The sequence below is a fragment of the Saccopteryx bilineata genome, chromosome 3 (genome assembly GCF_036850765.1).
Source record: "Saccopteryx bilineata isolate mSacBil1 chromosome 3, mSacBil1_pri_phased_curated, whole genome shotgun sequence".
NCBI classification, from domain to species: Eukaryota; Metazoa; Chordata; class Mammalia; order Chiroptera; family Emballonuridae; genus Saccopteryx; species Saccopteryx bilineata.
The window spans coordinates 149,473,919-149,487,979 of NC_089492.1; the positions used below are offsets into that span (position 1 = coordinate 149,473,919).

Sequence of the window (14,061 nt, forward strand, 5' to 3'; positions counted from 1 at the left end):
ATGGTTCCTATAAAATATCTAATTTTAAAAAGAAACTATATCCTAGTGGGTGAATTAGTTATAAAATATAGCCTCAAATAACTGAACAAAATGAATTTAAACAGAATTACTTAAAATGACCAGTACAGGTGAATGATTATCAATATCTGGTTTCAATGCTAATGTTACAGTTGTTCTCACTCTAGTAAGTGAAAGAGGTCTAAATGCTAAAACGTATCTTGGTCAAGGAAGAGATAACCATATTATTAACTAAAAAATAAGCCCTGGTCGGTTGGCTCAGTGGTAGAGCATCAACCCAGCATGTGGAAGTCCCAGGTTCAATTCCCGGTTAGGGTACACAGAAGAAGTGACCATCTGCTTCTCCACCCTTCTCTCTCTCTCTTCCTCTCCTGTAGTCATGGCTCAAATGGTTCCAGCTAGTTGGCCCCAGGCACTGAGGGCAGCTCTATGGCCTCACCTCAGGTGCTAAAATGGCTCAGTTGCCAAGCAACAGAGCAGCAGCCCCAGATAGGCAGAGCATCACCCCTTAGTGGGTTTGCCAGGTGGATCCCAGTCAGGGCACATGCCGGAGACTGTCTCTCTGCCTCCCTGTCTCTCAATATAAAAAAGTAATAAAAAAAAATTGGCTTTCTGTTTAAACCAAGACAAACATTAATTCAACTAAGAGTTGTTATGTAAGTACAGACTGAAGAGCGCTATCTGGTCAGACTCTGCTGCAGGCTAAATCCCCATGGAAACTGCTTCTGCCACAGAACTATAAGGCAACACTAATAGCAGAAATCAATTCTGATACAGGTTCTGAAACATCAGTAGCCGGGTCCTGATTTGGATTATAAAGTTCCAATGTGCTGATTATATCCTGTTGGTTCAAAGGCTAACAGGAGACTAGCAAATGCAGAAGTAGAATCCCCATCCCTGCCCCGCCCTGGTGCTCTGGGCAATGCAGCTCAACCATTTGTGTGTTTTTAAAGTGAACTCGAGTTCCAGAAGAAGTTTTAAAAGTCATATTTTTAAGTTTTAAAAGAGGCTGATTTTAAGAGAGAAATAACTGGAGAGTAATGATGCAGTTCACTTTCTGCTTATAGGTTCTTAGAACCCATTCTTTAAAAAAGAGACTTGGCCTGATCAGGCGGTGGTGCAATGAATAGAGCGTCAGACTGGGATGCAAAAGACCCAGGTTCAAGACCCTGAGGTCACCAGCTTGAGCACAGGCTCATCTGGTTTGAGCAAAAAGCTCACCAGCTTGGACTCAAGGTCGCTGGCTCGAGCAAGGGGTTACTCAGTCTGCTGAAGGCCCACGGTCAAGGCACATATGAGAAAGCAATCAATGAACAACTAAGGTGTAGCAACAAAACATTGATGATTGATGCTTCTCATCTCTCTCCATTCCTGTCTGTCTGTCCCTATCTATCCCTCTCTGACTCTCTCTGTCCCTGTAAAAAATAAATAAATAAAAAGACTTGAAGACTAACGAAGGACAGTATTCAAAAGGGGTAACATTAAGATATCTTTTGAACAACTTTAGTACCCCCTGCCCCTAAGAAAATCTTTTCCTGAGGCTTCAGTTTTATGTGATTACAGATATATTTACACTTTTTTAAAAGGTTAAATTTAAGAAATGCCACCCACATATGAAAGTGGTTATGTATTAACTATTAAAATTCAGGACCTATGTGCTCTCCGTTTCCCACATAATAATTACAAAGTAGTTAACCTAGCACTTACTGCAAGTAAGACAATGTGATACAAACACTTATAGAAAGACTTAAAGGAAATGTAGAGCATTTCTACTTTAATGTTACTAAGGCTAAAACTGAAGCTTGAACTTTCTGTGTTGACACTCACAGATTTCCCTTTGGGTAAATTTCCTTCACAGGCCTGTTTGGACAGATCCTGCCTTCCAATCAAAAGACACACAGCCTCTGGCCAGTCTGCAGCAGGCTGCTCACGACAGTGATAAATGGCATCTCTGATGGGAAGAGCAATTCCAAAGGGAAGAGTTTCCAAGTCTCTTAAAGTGAAACCTGATGGTGAAAGGAAGGGAGAACATTCTTCATTTAGACTTGCCATGCTCCTGGTTCCCTCTGACCAAAGTTAGCAAATATCTATCCTGACAAGTAAGAAAGATATTCATTTTATTCATCTTACTATGAGGCTAGTGCAGGGGACCCCAAACTTTTTACATAAGGGGCCAGTTCACTGTCCCTCAGATGGTTGGAGGGCCACCACATACAATGCTCCTCTCACTGACCACCAATGAAAGAGGTGCCCCTTCTGGAAGTGCGGCAGGGGGCCGGATAAATGGCCTCAGGCAGCTGCATGCGGCCCATAGGCCGTAGTTTGGGGACACCTGGGCTAGTGTCTTGACATCAGGGATTAGTAGAAAAGGTGTCTTTATAAAACTCTAAAAAACCTTAAGAAAAAGACTACACAATAGAAAAAGCACAAAGAACTTAAAAACCATTCCATAAGACAAAACAAAGTCAATAAACATATAAAAAGATGGTCCATCCAATGAGTGATCAGAGAAAAGCAAACTGAATTCACTAGAAAGCAAAAATTCACAGTCACCTGACAGACAAATATAAAAGGCAGTCAACACCACATTTTGGCAACTATGCAGGGCAACAGTGATTCTCGACCTCAGATGGTGGTGTTATGAACCATATGTACAACCACACTGGACAACACAGACATGTACAGATAGATCAATCCTATGGTTCAACAACAGCCACACAGAAACTTGTGCACATAAACACCAGGACACAGGTATTAAAATATTTGTTAGCAATGTTGTTTCATTATGGCAAAAAAGGCAGAAGGGAGGAAACAACCCAATGGCTATCATCAACAGAATGGATAAATTTTGATATATTAAAACAACGAAGTATACGGCAATGAAAACAAATGGCCTACTGATTCTTGAGTCAACATGAGTGAATCACTAAATAATAATATTGAGTGAAGAAAATAAGATAGCAGAAATATAGTTATATTTATATCCACTTACATAAAAGTTAAAAAACATAAAACATTAAGCAATATATTAAGATGACAAAACTACAAAACAAAATGAGAAAAAGAACACAAAACTTAGGTAGGGTAGTGCTTACTGCTAGTGGTGGGGTATGTGGGAGGACACCACGCAGGAGTAAACACACAGGTCCCCACCATACTGGCAATGTTCCATTTCTAATGGTGGCTGACCAGTGCATCAGTACTCACTTTATTGTTATTCTCTAAACATTTCATATACTTTTTTGTATATATGCCACATTTCATTTTTTTAATTTTTCATATGTTAACTAAAATTTAATTTTTCCTGAAAGTTTTATAAATTTTATAAATTATACACTATTTATTAATATAGCAAGTTGATTAATTAAGGTAAAAGTGTTCCCTTATAAGAGAATAATACTTTTGCCCTGGCCAGTTGGCTCAGTAGTAGCGCATCCATCTGGCATGTGGGTGTCCCGGGCTCAATTACCAGTCAGGGCACACAGGAGAAGTGCTCATCTGCTTCTCAACCCATCTTCCCCTCACTTCTCTCTCTCTCTCTCTCTCTGTCTCTTCTCCCTTCCTGCAGCCATGGCTCAACTGGAGCAAGTTGGCCCCAGAGCACTGAGGATGGCCCCAGGGCCTCTGCCTCAGGCACTAAAAAATGGCTCCATTTGCATCAGAGAAAGGGCCCCAGATGGGCAGAGAATCATCTCCTAAAGAGCTTGCTGGGTGGATCCAGGTCAGGGTGCGTGTGGAGTCTGTCTCTGCCTCTCACTAAATAAAATAATAAAAAAAAGAGAATAATACTTCTATTAAATTATTATGTTACATATAGCTAGAACTCACCCAATATTTTTTCAGCATAGGTTCCTATCAGTAATACTAATGACATTATAATTTTCAAGGGGGCATAGAAAAAAGAACAATAAAAAACTAAGTCATTTAGAACAATGTATAAGAATACAGAAACATTCCATAATATTCACTTAGGGTATTACTTTCTAACACAGAAACGTCCCCATTTATATCTTCATATCAGTAATTTGATTTTTGTAATTCTTTATTTTTTGTGAAAAATAGTTAAGTGCTTTACTCAGTTTGCACAGGGTGAGGATCAGAACATAGAAAACTTTCTTCCGCCCTCCACCCACGAATCTGCATCGCAATGCCTAAAACCTGGCCTACACCCTTCCAGAGCACACCTGCCATGTTTCTACAATTACTTTTAGGTTTTGCCAGAAATACTCGCTCCTGATATCTGAGACTGACCATGGCTTCAGGTATGGTGTGCAGTGATCAGTGCTCTCCACTTCCAAGGCTGAGAGAGAAAAGGCTGACATCGCTGATGTCACATGAAAGTTGTGACTGTCAGGGAAAGGAAGTGAAGAAAGTGTGGCTTAACAGGCCATAATCTCAAACCTATGGGACCCTTTCACAGAGTGAGAGTTCCCTCCCCTCATGCCTCCAGGTCTAGCTTGCTCTGAGGAAGCTGGGCTTTCTGAGGAACGAGTGTCCAGGGAAAGCAGGGGATCCTCACTAGCAATTCAAAAGCACATAAAAAAGTAAGGACAGCCTTACCAACATCGGCCATCCAGACAACTAATCTTTCAGCCAGACTAGAAACTGAAGTAGAATGTCTGAAACTAAACCTGTGAGAAAACAAAACACAGTTATTAAACAGAAGAGTGACACTAATAATGCTTTATTTTTCATATAAAGCACAATGTGAATATAAGTCACCTGCTCTCCTCTTGTTCTGCTTGTGACTTCTGGAGGGCTGCAAGGTAACAAAATGAAACTTTATTTTGATAAGTCTTCCTGGTAAAGAAAATACATAACATGCAAAAGAAATCTGAAAATAAAACTTTGTTAACAAACAACTCCTAGAAAATAATAAAATAAGCAGGCTAAAAAAGTTTAATTTCTCTGAAGCTAAAAGAGTCCTTCTTATGTACTGAAAATATCAAGTTTGTTAAATTTTAAGTCATTGTAATCTCTGAAAATCAGTTGTGGAACAGTATAGGTTGTAACCTCTAAAAAAAGGCAAGATTTGGTCTCTAAAGCAAACATGAAGGAATTTATTTATTTATTTATTTATTTGGTAAGAGGAGGGGAGATAGTGAGGCAGATACCCGTATGTGCCCCAACTAGGATCTACCCAGCAACCTCCGTCTGGGCCAATGCTCATGTTCCAAGCTATTTTTAGCACCTGAGGCTGTCACACTCCAATGGAGCTATCTTTAGCACCCAGAGCCTGCACTCGAACCAACAGAGCCACTGACTGTAGGAGGGGAAGAGGGAGATGAGGGGGAGAGGGAGTAGAAGCAGATGGTCACTTCTCCTTTGTGCCCTCACTGGGAATTGAAGCTGGGACATCCATGCACCAAGCCAATGCTCTATCCACTGAGCCACTGGCCACAGCCAGGAAATTTTTAATTTTTTTAACTTCAATTCTGATATCAACATTCATAAAATTTTGTTTGGGAAGCTGAACATTACACTGACTTACCTGGAGTTATTCTTGACAAATAGTGTGAGGATTCATCAGAAATAGAGCTTTCGTCACCAAGAATGTAGAGCGCAATACTCTGCACAACGAGAAAATTAGCTTGTTACTTTCTAAATGACTGAGATATCACAACATATAGGAAAGTTCATCCACTTCAGGTGTACAGCTGTGCATTTTGACAAACATTACAGTCACATGACCACTATCATAAGCATGATACAGAATACTTTCCCCACCCCAGAAAGGTCCAGTGCCCTCTGTGGTCTATGTGCTCCTCCTACACCAACCTGGAGACATCTGTGTTCTTTCCCTGAAGTTTGCCTCTTCTACACTGTCATGTAAATGGAACCACAAACGTGTGGACTCCTGTGCCCTATTTTGTGAATATGCCTTTGAGATTCATCCACATTAACCTCTTCTGTCAGGAGTTTGTTTCTTTCTGCTGCTGAGCAGTATTGCATTATACAGATGTACCAACTTTGTTCATCTACTCAAGAATGATGGACATTTGGGTCATTTCTGATTTTGGTCTGACTCTTCGACCCTCTACCCTAACCCTTCTCCTACTTCAGTCTTCAAGGTTCTCACTTGAATACCTACTGCCATCAAGATCTGTACCTACAGTGGATCCTTTTTTTTTAAAGAAATAAGTAGCATGATTTTACTGAAATTCAAGTACAGAGCTGGAGGATCTTAAAATTCTGTATTTCAAGTCAATACAAGCATATCAAATGATATACTGCTCACAAAAATTAGGGGATATTTCAAAATGAAGATGGAGTGATAAAATATCCCCTAATTTTTGTGAGCAGTGTATATTCCTAAATCTAGTTGACATCATATCTAACAAAGGAAAATTATAATGTGAACATCTGTAAGGTGACTAATATAATTCAAGTTACAGGCTGAAGAACTCTGGCATATCCATAATTCTCTGGCTTCCCTTTTAGGGTAGATATACACTGGGTCTACCCCATTGGGCAAGACCAATAGATTCGGTGGTTTCCTAAATGCTTCCACACAAGCTGCAAGAAATACAAACATTCTGGGATTAAACTGTTCTGAATGCACTATGAATATATTTAATTTCACTAAATTGTACACTTAAAAAATAGTTAAAATAATATATATGTTAGGTTATCGCACTGTCATTTTTACAATAAAGCAGAATTACTATTCTGCATGTCTGTGGCAGTGCCTCAGGGGTTCTGAAGCCTTCCTCAACATGAAGCAAAGAGGCAGAGGAAAGGAAAAATGGATGGGGTCCACTGAAATGTGGGAGAGGAGACAAAAGTACATGGTTCTCCTGCAAGAGTGGAAAGGCCCCTGTCTCTGGAAAAATCTATAAAACACCTGTGAGCAGGCTGCTCCAGGGCAGGGGACCAAGGGACAGGTGCTAAAAAAATTCACCTTTCCAGAAGCCCTTCAGTTATACTTAAAGGTTTGACCTTGAACATGTATTAACTATTCAAAATGAACTAGTTTTTAACAATAAATAATGATGTATTTTTCTGGGGGAATAATTCAAGTAGGATTTGGGAAGCCTCAGACAAGCTAGCTATCTAATTTAAATTAAAAAGCAAAGAAACTAAAATATCTAAAACAATATTGAAAGTTAATGAAAGAAGTCACATTAACCAATTTTAAGATTTACATCTAAAGCTACAGTATGTCCCAGGTTCAATTCCCATTCAAGGCACACTGAAGAAACTTCTTCATCCCCTCCCCCTCCCCCTCCCCCTTCTCTCTTTTCTTTCTTTTTCTTTCTCTTTCTCTCTCTCTCTCTCTCTCTCTCTCTCTCTTCCTCTCCTACAGCCATGGCTCAATTGGTTCGAGTGAGTTGGCCCAAGATGCTGAGGATGGCTCCATGGAGCCTCCAGCCTCAGGCACTAAAAACTGCTCAGTTGCAAGAGTGGCCCCAGACAGGCAGAGCATGGGCCCCAACAGGGAGTTTCCAGGTGGATCTTGGTCAGGGCACATGTGAGAGTCTGTCACCCTTCCTCTGACTTAAAAAAAAAGAAAAGAAAAAGCTACAGTAACCAAGACTGTGGACAGCAACACACATAAATGGACCACATTAAAAGGCCCAGAAATGGATCTACAAGAATGTGGTCAAACTAATTTTCAACAAAATCGTAAAAACAGCAACAAAGAAACAATAATCTTTTCAACAAGTGTGTTAAAAGACGTGGACATCCAAACTGAATAAGAATCTCAACCTAAACCTCACATCTTAAAAATAAATTAACAGGCCCTGGCCGGTTGGCTCAGTGGTAGAGCGTTGGCCTGGTGTGCGGAAGTCCCGGGTTCGATTCCCAGCCAGGGCACACAGGAGAAGCGCCCATCTGCTTCTCCACCCCTCCCCCTCTCCTTCCTCTCTGTCTCTCTTGCCCTCCCACAGCCAAGGCTCCATTGGAGCAAAACGGCCCAGGCGCTGAGGATGGCTCCATGGCCTCTGCCTCAGGCACTAAAGTGGCTCTGGTCCCAACAGAGTGACGCCCTGGATGGGCAGAGCATCGCCCCCTGGTGGGTGTGCCGGGTGGATCCCGGTCGGGCGCACGCGGGAGTCTGACTGCCTCGTTTCCAACTTCAGAAAAATATTTAAAAATTAATTAATTAATTAATTAACAAAAGGAATTGTACTGTTCGTATTTCCCCATATATAAGATGCTCTTCCCACTCCCTGAAAAATTTGGGGTCTGAAAACTGGGTGCTTACTTGCATTTCCCGCCTGAGGAGTTGTAGGAATTTTACGATGAATAAAACTTGAGTTCAATTACTTTATATAATACTTTTTTTCCTCACAAATTTCGGGCCCCAAAATTAGGGTGCATCTTATACATGGGAGCATCTTATACATGGGGAAATACGGTAGATCTAAATGTAAGACATACAAATACAAAACTTCTACAAGGAAACAGTGATGAAATCTCTGTGTTCTGAAGTTAAACAATGAATTCTTAGACATGACACCAAAAGCACTATCCATAAAAGGCAAAACTGGAGAAAATGGCTTCATCAAAATTGAAACATTTTTGCTTTGAAAAATAAACTTTAAGAGAATGATGAGACATGAATATTTGCAGTCCACATATCTGACAAAACCTCATATCTAAATGCTCAAAATATCACTAGTCATTAGAAAATGCAAATTAAAACCAACTGAGAAATCACTACACTTCTATCAAAATGGCAAAAAATAAAAATCATGACAATACCAAACAATCACAAAAATTATAGGAAACTGAAATACACATTGATGGGGGTATGTAAAATGGTACAGTCACTCTGAAAAAAGTTTAATTTCTTAAAAAACTAAATATATACTTACTATATGACCATCAATCCCACCTCTGCATATCTACTCCAGAGAACTGAAAACTTCTGTTCACACAAAAACCTGGACTATAGCAGCTGTGTTCACAACTGCTGATACAGGCTACACTTGCATGAATCTCAAAAGCATATGGGAATTTTTGTTGGGAGAGAGGAGGTCTGTTCTATATCCTAGTTATTGTGGTGATTACATACATCTACACGTTTGTTAGAATTCACAAAACTGCATATAAAATTTTTAAAAAGTTAAGTTTACTGTATGGTAATTTTTGAAATCATATTTTAAAATAACAAGAAGAAAATAAACAAGTTAGGTGATACTATGAGTACCTACCAAAACGACAAGTCGGCTTCTTTCACAGATGCCCGGGAGATAAGGATAAGATGGCATCCCTTCACCCTTCAGACAAGAACTCACCCACTGGTAAATACTCGGTGGCTCAGAAGTAAAAAATGATGGATGATGCATAAACCCTGTCTGACCTTTAAAATTAGATAAATGTTTATAAACATACAAGAAAACATTAAGACAATGCTATTTTATTCTAAAGGAAAAATGTTTTCAAATAACAGATGCTATTGATCAATCAGAGTAAGATTTTTCCATGTTTTCTGCCATAATAAATAAACTGGCTATATGATAATATGTAGAACTTAAATGACAACTATTTTAGCCCACACTAAATGGAAATTCGACAAATTTTTGTGCTCAAGGCATATAAAGAAACTAACTAAAATTTTCTGACCTAACCAAAAAGGTGACCAAAAAGAAGGGACAGCCAGGACTCCTCTCTGTTCTAACTAGGCCGCAACCCCTTCAGCTCAGGTTCAAAGACAGCGCAGTGGTAATGAACATGTTCCTATATGGCAACTGCTAGCACCACACAACTACTGAGCACTCACATGTGGCTAGTACAACTGAGGAACTGAAGTTTTTTTTGTTGTTGTTTTGTTTTCTGACAGAGACAGAGGGGGGGGGACAGATAGGGACAGACAGACAGAAAGGGAGAGAGAAGAGAAGCATCAGTTCTTTGTTGTGGCTTCTTAGTTGTTCATTGATTGCTTTCTGATGTGCCTTGACCCGGGGGGGCAGGGGGTTACAGCAGACAGAGTGACCCCTTGCTCAAGATAGCAACCTGGGTCTCAAGCTGGTGAGCCTTGCTCAAATCAGATGAGCCCATGCTCAAGCTGGCAACCTAGGGGTTTCAAACCTGGGTCCTCCGCATCCCAGTGCACAACTGCCTGTTCAGGCGAGAAACTGAAGTTTTAATATAATTAACTTGAATGACAAGCAGAGGTCTTGGACACAGTGTCCTTGGCACTAGAAGCTCTCTAAGCTTTTGCAACTGAAAACCTTACGGATGGGTACACATTTCTCCCCACACTGAGCAAGTTATGGTTTATCGCAAATTAGAAATCAAGAACAAACTAAAATCTGCCTGGTAGAAAGACCTTGCCACCTGACACAGAGACTAAATGTCATTACACTGTTCACAAAATCCTTAATGACATGAATGCTTACCCTGATCAATTGTGCACACCTGTCCAGAAGTTCTGACAAGCATTGGGTAATCTCTGTAGTAATGATCTAAGTAAGGCTCCAATTTTAAGTCCCTAAAACAATAAGAACATACAAAATAGAAATAAGGAAGGTATTACAGCATTTTTCACCCACAAAGTTAGAATGGTTCATCAGTTGAACTTTTCAACTTAAAAGTCTTACTTATGGGAAAAGTGATAATCAAATCTACAATCTATTTTATTCTGGACTTTCTAATACCTAAGATGATAAATGCGACCCAAACTCCTTTTGCTCGGCCTATTTTGTGGGGGTAAAACTGCTGTAAAAACACGAAGGTCTAGTTTCTCCTCTGTTACTTATTAGCTGTGAGATCTTCAGCATATCATCTCCAGAGCCTCAATATTTTCCTCCAGATAATGAGGAAACAGCAGCTAACTCACTGTGTGGTTTCAAGATTAAACAAGATATGCAAAACTAACTCATAAAATGTAAAACATTACACAAATGTTACTTATTTCACAGAGCCCATGTTTAGGGTTTGGAAATAATTTCATTACAAAAGTAATGATTTATCCTAGGAGAAACTAATCATCAATTAAAACTTCCAAGTGTCAGAAAACAATTTCAATATCTCAAGGAAGACCACAGAAATGTGCTGTAATCTTAACTTAGACATTGACATTTTTATTCAACTTTTCTTATCATCCAGGGTCTCAAGGCTTAAACAACACCTAAGTATGACCTTTAGAATTCAGAGCCAAACACAAGGTGCTCACAAGGCTAGCTAGCATCAAAGCGCATTATTAGAACATTCTGACTGTGGATCCACTCGAAACTGAAAGACTGATGACCACAGAAAGCGACAACACAGCACAACACACAGCTAGCCAAGGGTCATGTTAGTGGAAATACCCAGACAGAAATACATCACTAAATTAGGATTGTGATCCCTACCTTGTTTGAGATCATAGCTAAACTATGATTCTGTGAACTGTAAGCATGCTTTGATTTATTATCACAGAACAGCAAATGCAGTGTTGTCATCATGTCAACATGAAATGCTTAGCAGGTCACCCCCATGGTTTAATACACTTTTGTGACTTTCCACTGATCTTAAGACAAACTAGCAACCCTAGTATGATCCACTGGCCCTTCCTTAGGCAGTATCTTCAAACAGTTCTGTGGTTTATAAATAATATTCTGGGTTTTTAAGGTCAAATTCAGAAATTTATTTATAAGGTTCCTCCATGACATGCATGGCTAAGATCAAGTTGCCTAAGCACTCCTGGTAGCTTCTACTCTACAGAAAATATTTACCTTGCCAACTGAACGAGGAGGTCAACAAGTGAACGAATTCCTTCCCCCATCAGAGTATTCAACTTGAGTTCCTCATAGACAAGATGAAGAACAAAAAACATTGCAGGTATATGAGAGAAGAGAAGTGTAGAAGAATCCAGACTAAAATTCTGTGACAAGTCTTCATCCTTCATCTGAGAACCTTCCAAAGGACTCAGACATAAAGATCTATTCAAAAGGTGAGACTCAACCTTCTGGTGGTAGTCTGAATTCAGTAAATATTCCCAATCCTAAGAACAAGAAAAGGATATTAATTTCTCTCTTTTTTTCTTTTCCAAGTGAAAGGAGGGGAGACAAGACAGGCAGACTCCCGCATGCCTCTAGATTGGGATCCATCTGGCAAACCCCGCCTGGGGCTGATGTTCCGCCCATCTGAGGCCATGCTGGCAACCAAGCTATTTTTAGTGCCTAAGGCAGAGGCTCCACAGAGCCATCATCAGTACCCAGAGCCAATACACTCAAATCAATCGAGCCATGGCTGTGGAGGAGAAGGGAGAGGGGTGGAGAAGCAGATGGTCACTTCTCTTGTGTACCCTGACCAGGAGTCAAACCTGGGACATCAATACACTGGGGCAATGCTCTACCACTGAGCAAACAAGCCAGGGCAAGGATATTAATTCTAAAGTATACCCCCTTGTAATGTATTTAAAAATATTTCAATTAAAGCAATTCCAGTTCCATTTCACATTAAGTTGATCAAGAATATGAAAAAAAATCACTATGCTGAAAATAGGAATAATATCAAAATAGCTAAGCAATTTCCATAATATTCTAAATCCTTTATTGTCATTTCAACCATCTTCACAGCATTTTACCAGGAGTAAATGTGTGACTCTTCCTTTCACTTAAACACTTAGAGTATTAGCTGTGTCTTAGGGAACATGAAATCAAGGAGAGGAGGGAAACACAGGAAATAGGAATGGGCATTTACTGGAGGAGTCAGAACACATTTATTTATCAATTAAGTTCACCATCTTATATGGGTACACTTTGTGATGCCCCAAAACAATTACAATCGTAACATCAAAGATGACTGATCATAGATCACCGTAACAAATGTAGTAATAATGAAAAGGTTTGAAATACTGCAAGATTTATGAAAATGTGGCACAAAGACATGACGTAAGCAAAGCTGCAGGGAAAATGGCACCAACAGATTTGCTTGATGAAGGGATGCCATAAACCTTCAATTCTGAAAAAAACATAGTATCTGCCTATATACACAAATCAGAAGTCTGAGTAAAACAGAAATGGGAGACTAGCAAAAGTATCTATAAGTCAATTTATATTAGCAAGAAATGATATTACCTCATCAGATCCCGTCTCAGAAGGCCTTGCTTTTTTGGGTGCAATTACTGGGGAAAGTGATCCTTCAAAGTCAAACTGGAGAATAATCCAAAAGAGAAGACAAATCATATAAATTTGTCACTGTCAACTGACCAACTAAAAAGATTCAGAAAGCAGTTCCACCAACTACAGAAACTGAGTGATCAAAATTCACTCTTTCGCCTGGAAAAACACAGGACAAATATCCTTCTTCTGGGACCACTGTGAAGATTCAATGACATAATGTAGGTAAAGCACGCAGCGCAGTGCCTGGGCTCATAAGCACTGCTATGGGAGCTTCCTTTCCATTTCGACTTCTGTGATAACACACATCTCCTCCTTTACAGGATCATGAACCATAACCAAATATGCCACATGTTCTCCTCCTGGACTCAGAGCCAAGCTTCATATCCCTGCCACCCTCAGAGTGAGGTGTGGCCCTGTGACAATGTAACACTGAAAGTGGTCATCACCACTACCAGGCCCGCTTTACAGATACAAACCATGAATGCACCTCTAGGCACTTTAACCTTAAGCTTGACTAGATGAAGTCAACCCTAAGGCCATCTTTGAAGCCTCAAGTTGGAGATGGTACATTCTCTATCAGCCTGGGTCCGTAATAACTGTGTGACTTGTTTACCTGCTAAGTATTATCATACGAGCAGGACACATATTTTTATTGAATGTGAGCCATTATATCACTGGAGGACTTCTGTAAGCCTATCCTAACAAAGAGTTATGTAAAAGCAATTTTCTGAAAGTTCACTCTTAATTCCTTCTGCCATAATCTTTGCCACCTCTGGACCTTCTCATGGCCACCTCCTCAACCATAACTCTAAAAATGGCAATGGCTATTTTCTCATGCTCTATAAAACTTACATATATTTATTTATTTTTTTTTTTTACAGGGACAGAGAGAGACTCAGATAGAGGGACAGATAGGGACAGACAGACAGGAACAGAGAGAGATGAGAAGCATACATATATTTATTTATGAATTAATCCCATTCCC

At 39.8% G+C, this 14,061-nt stretch overlaps 1 protein-coding gene across 2 annotated transcripts in view; it reads right to left on the reverse strand.

Moving 5' to 3' along the window:
- ANAPC1 (anaphase promoting complex subunit 1) overlaps positions 1-14,061 on the reverse strand; it is a 103,013-nt gene that overhangs the window by 52,768 nt on the left and 36,184 nt on the right. For both annotated transcript variants that reach the window (XM_066267710.1, XM_066267709.1), the window contains exons 18-25: positions 13,032-13,106; positions 11,685-11,953; positions 10,368-10,459; positions 9,180-9,328; positions 5,510-5,588; positions 4,741-4,777; positions 4,579-4,649; positions 1,846-2,024 (exon numbers count right to left, since the gene is read on the reverse strand). In XM_066267710.1, the coding sequence (XP_066123807.1) occupies positions 1,846-2,024; positions 4,579-4,649; positions 4,741-4,777; positions 5,510-5,588; positions 9,180-9,328; positions 10,368-10,459; positions 11,685-11,953; positions 13,032-13,106 (951 nt within the window). The remainder of the gene's footprint in view (positions 1-1,845; positions 2,025-4,578; positions 4,650-4,740; positions 4,778-5,509; positions 5,589-9,179; positions 9,329-10,367; positions 10,460-11,684; positions 11,954-13,031; positions 13,107-14,061) is intronic.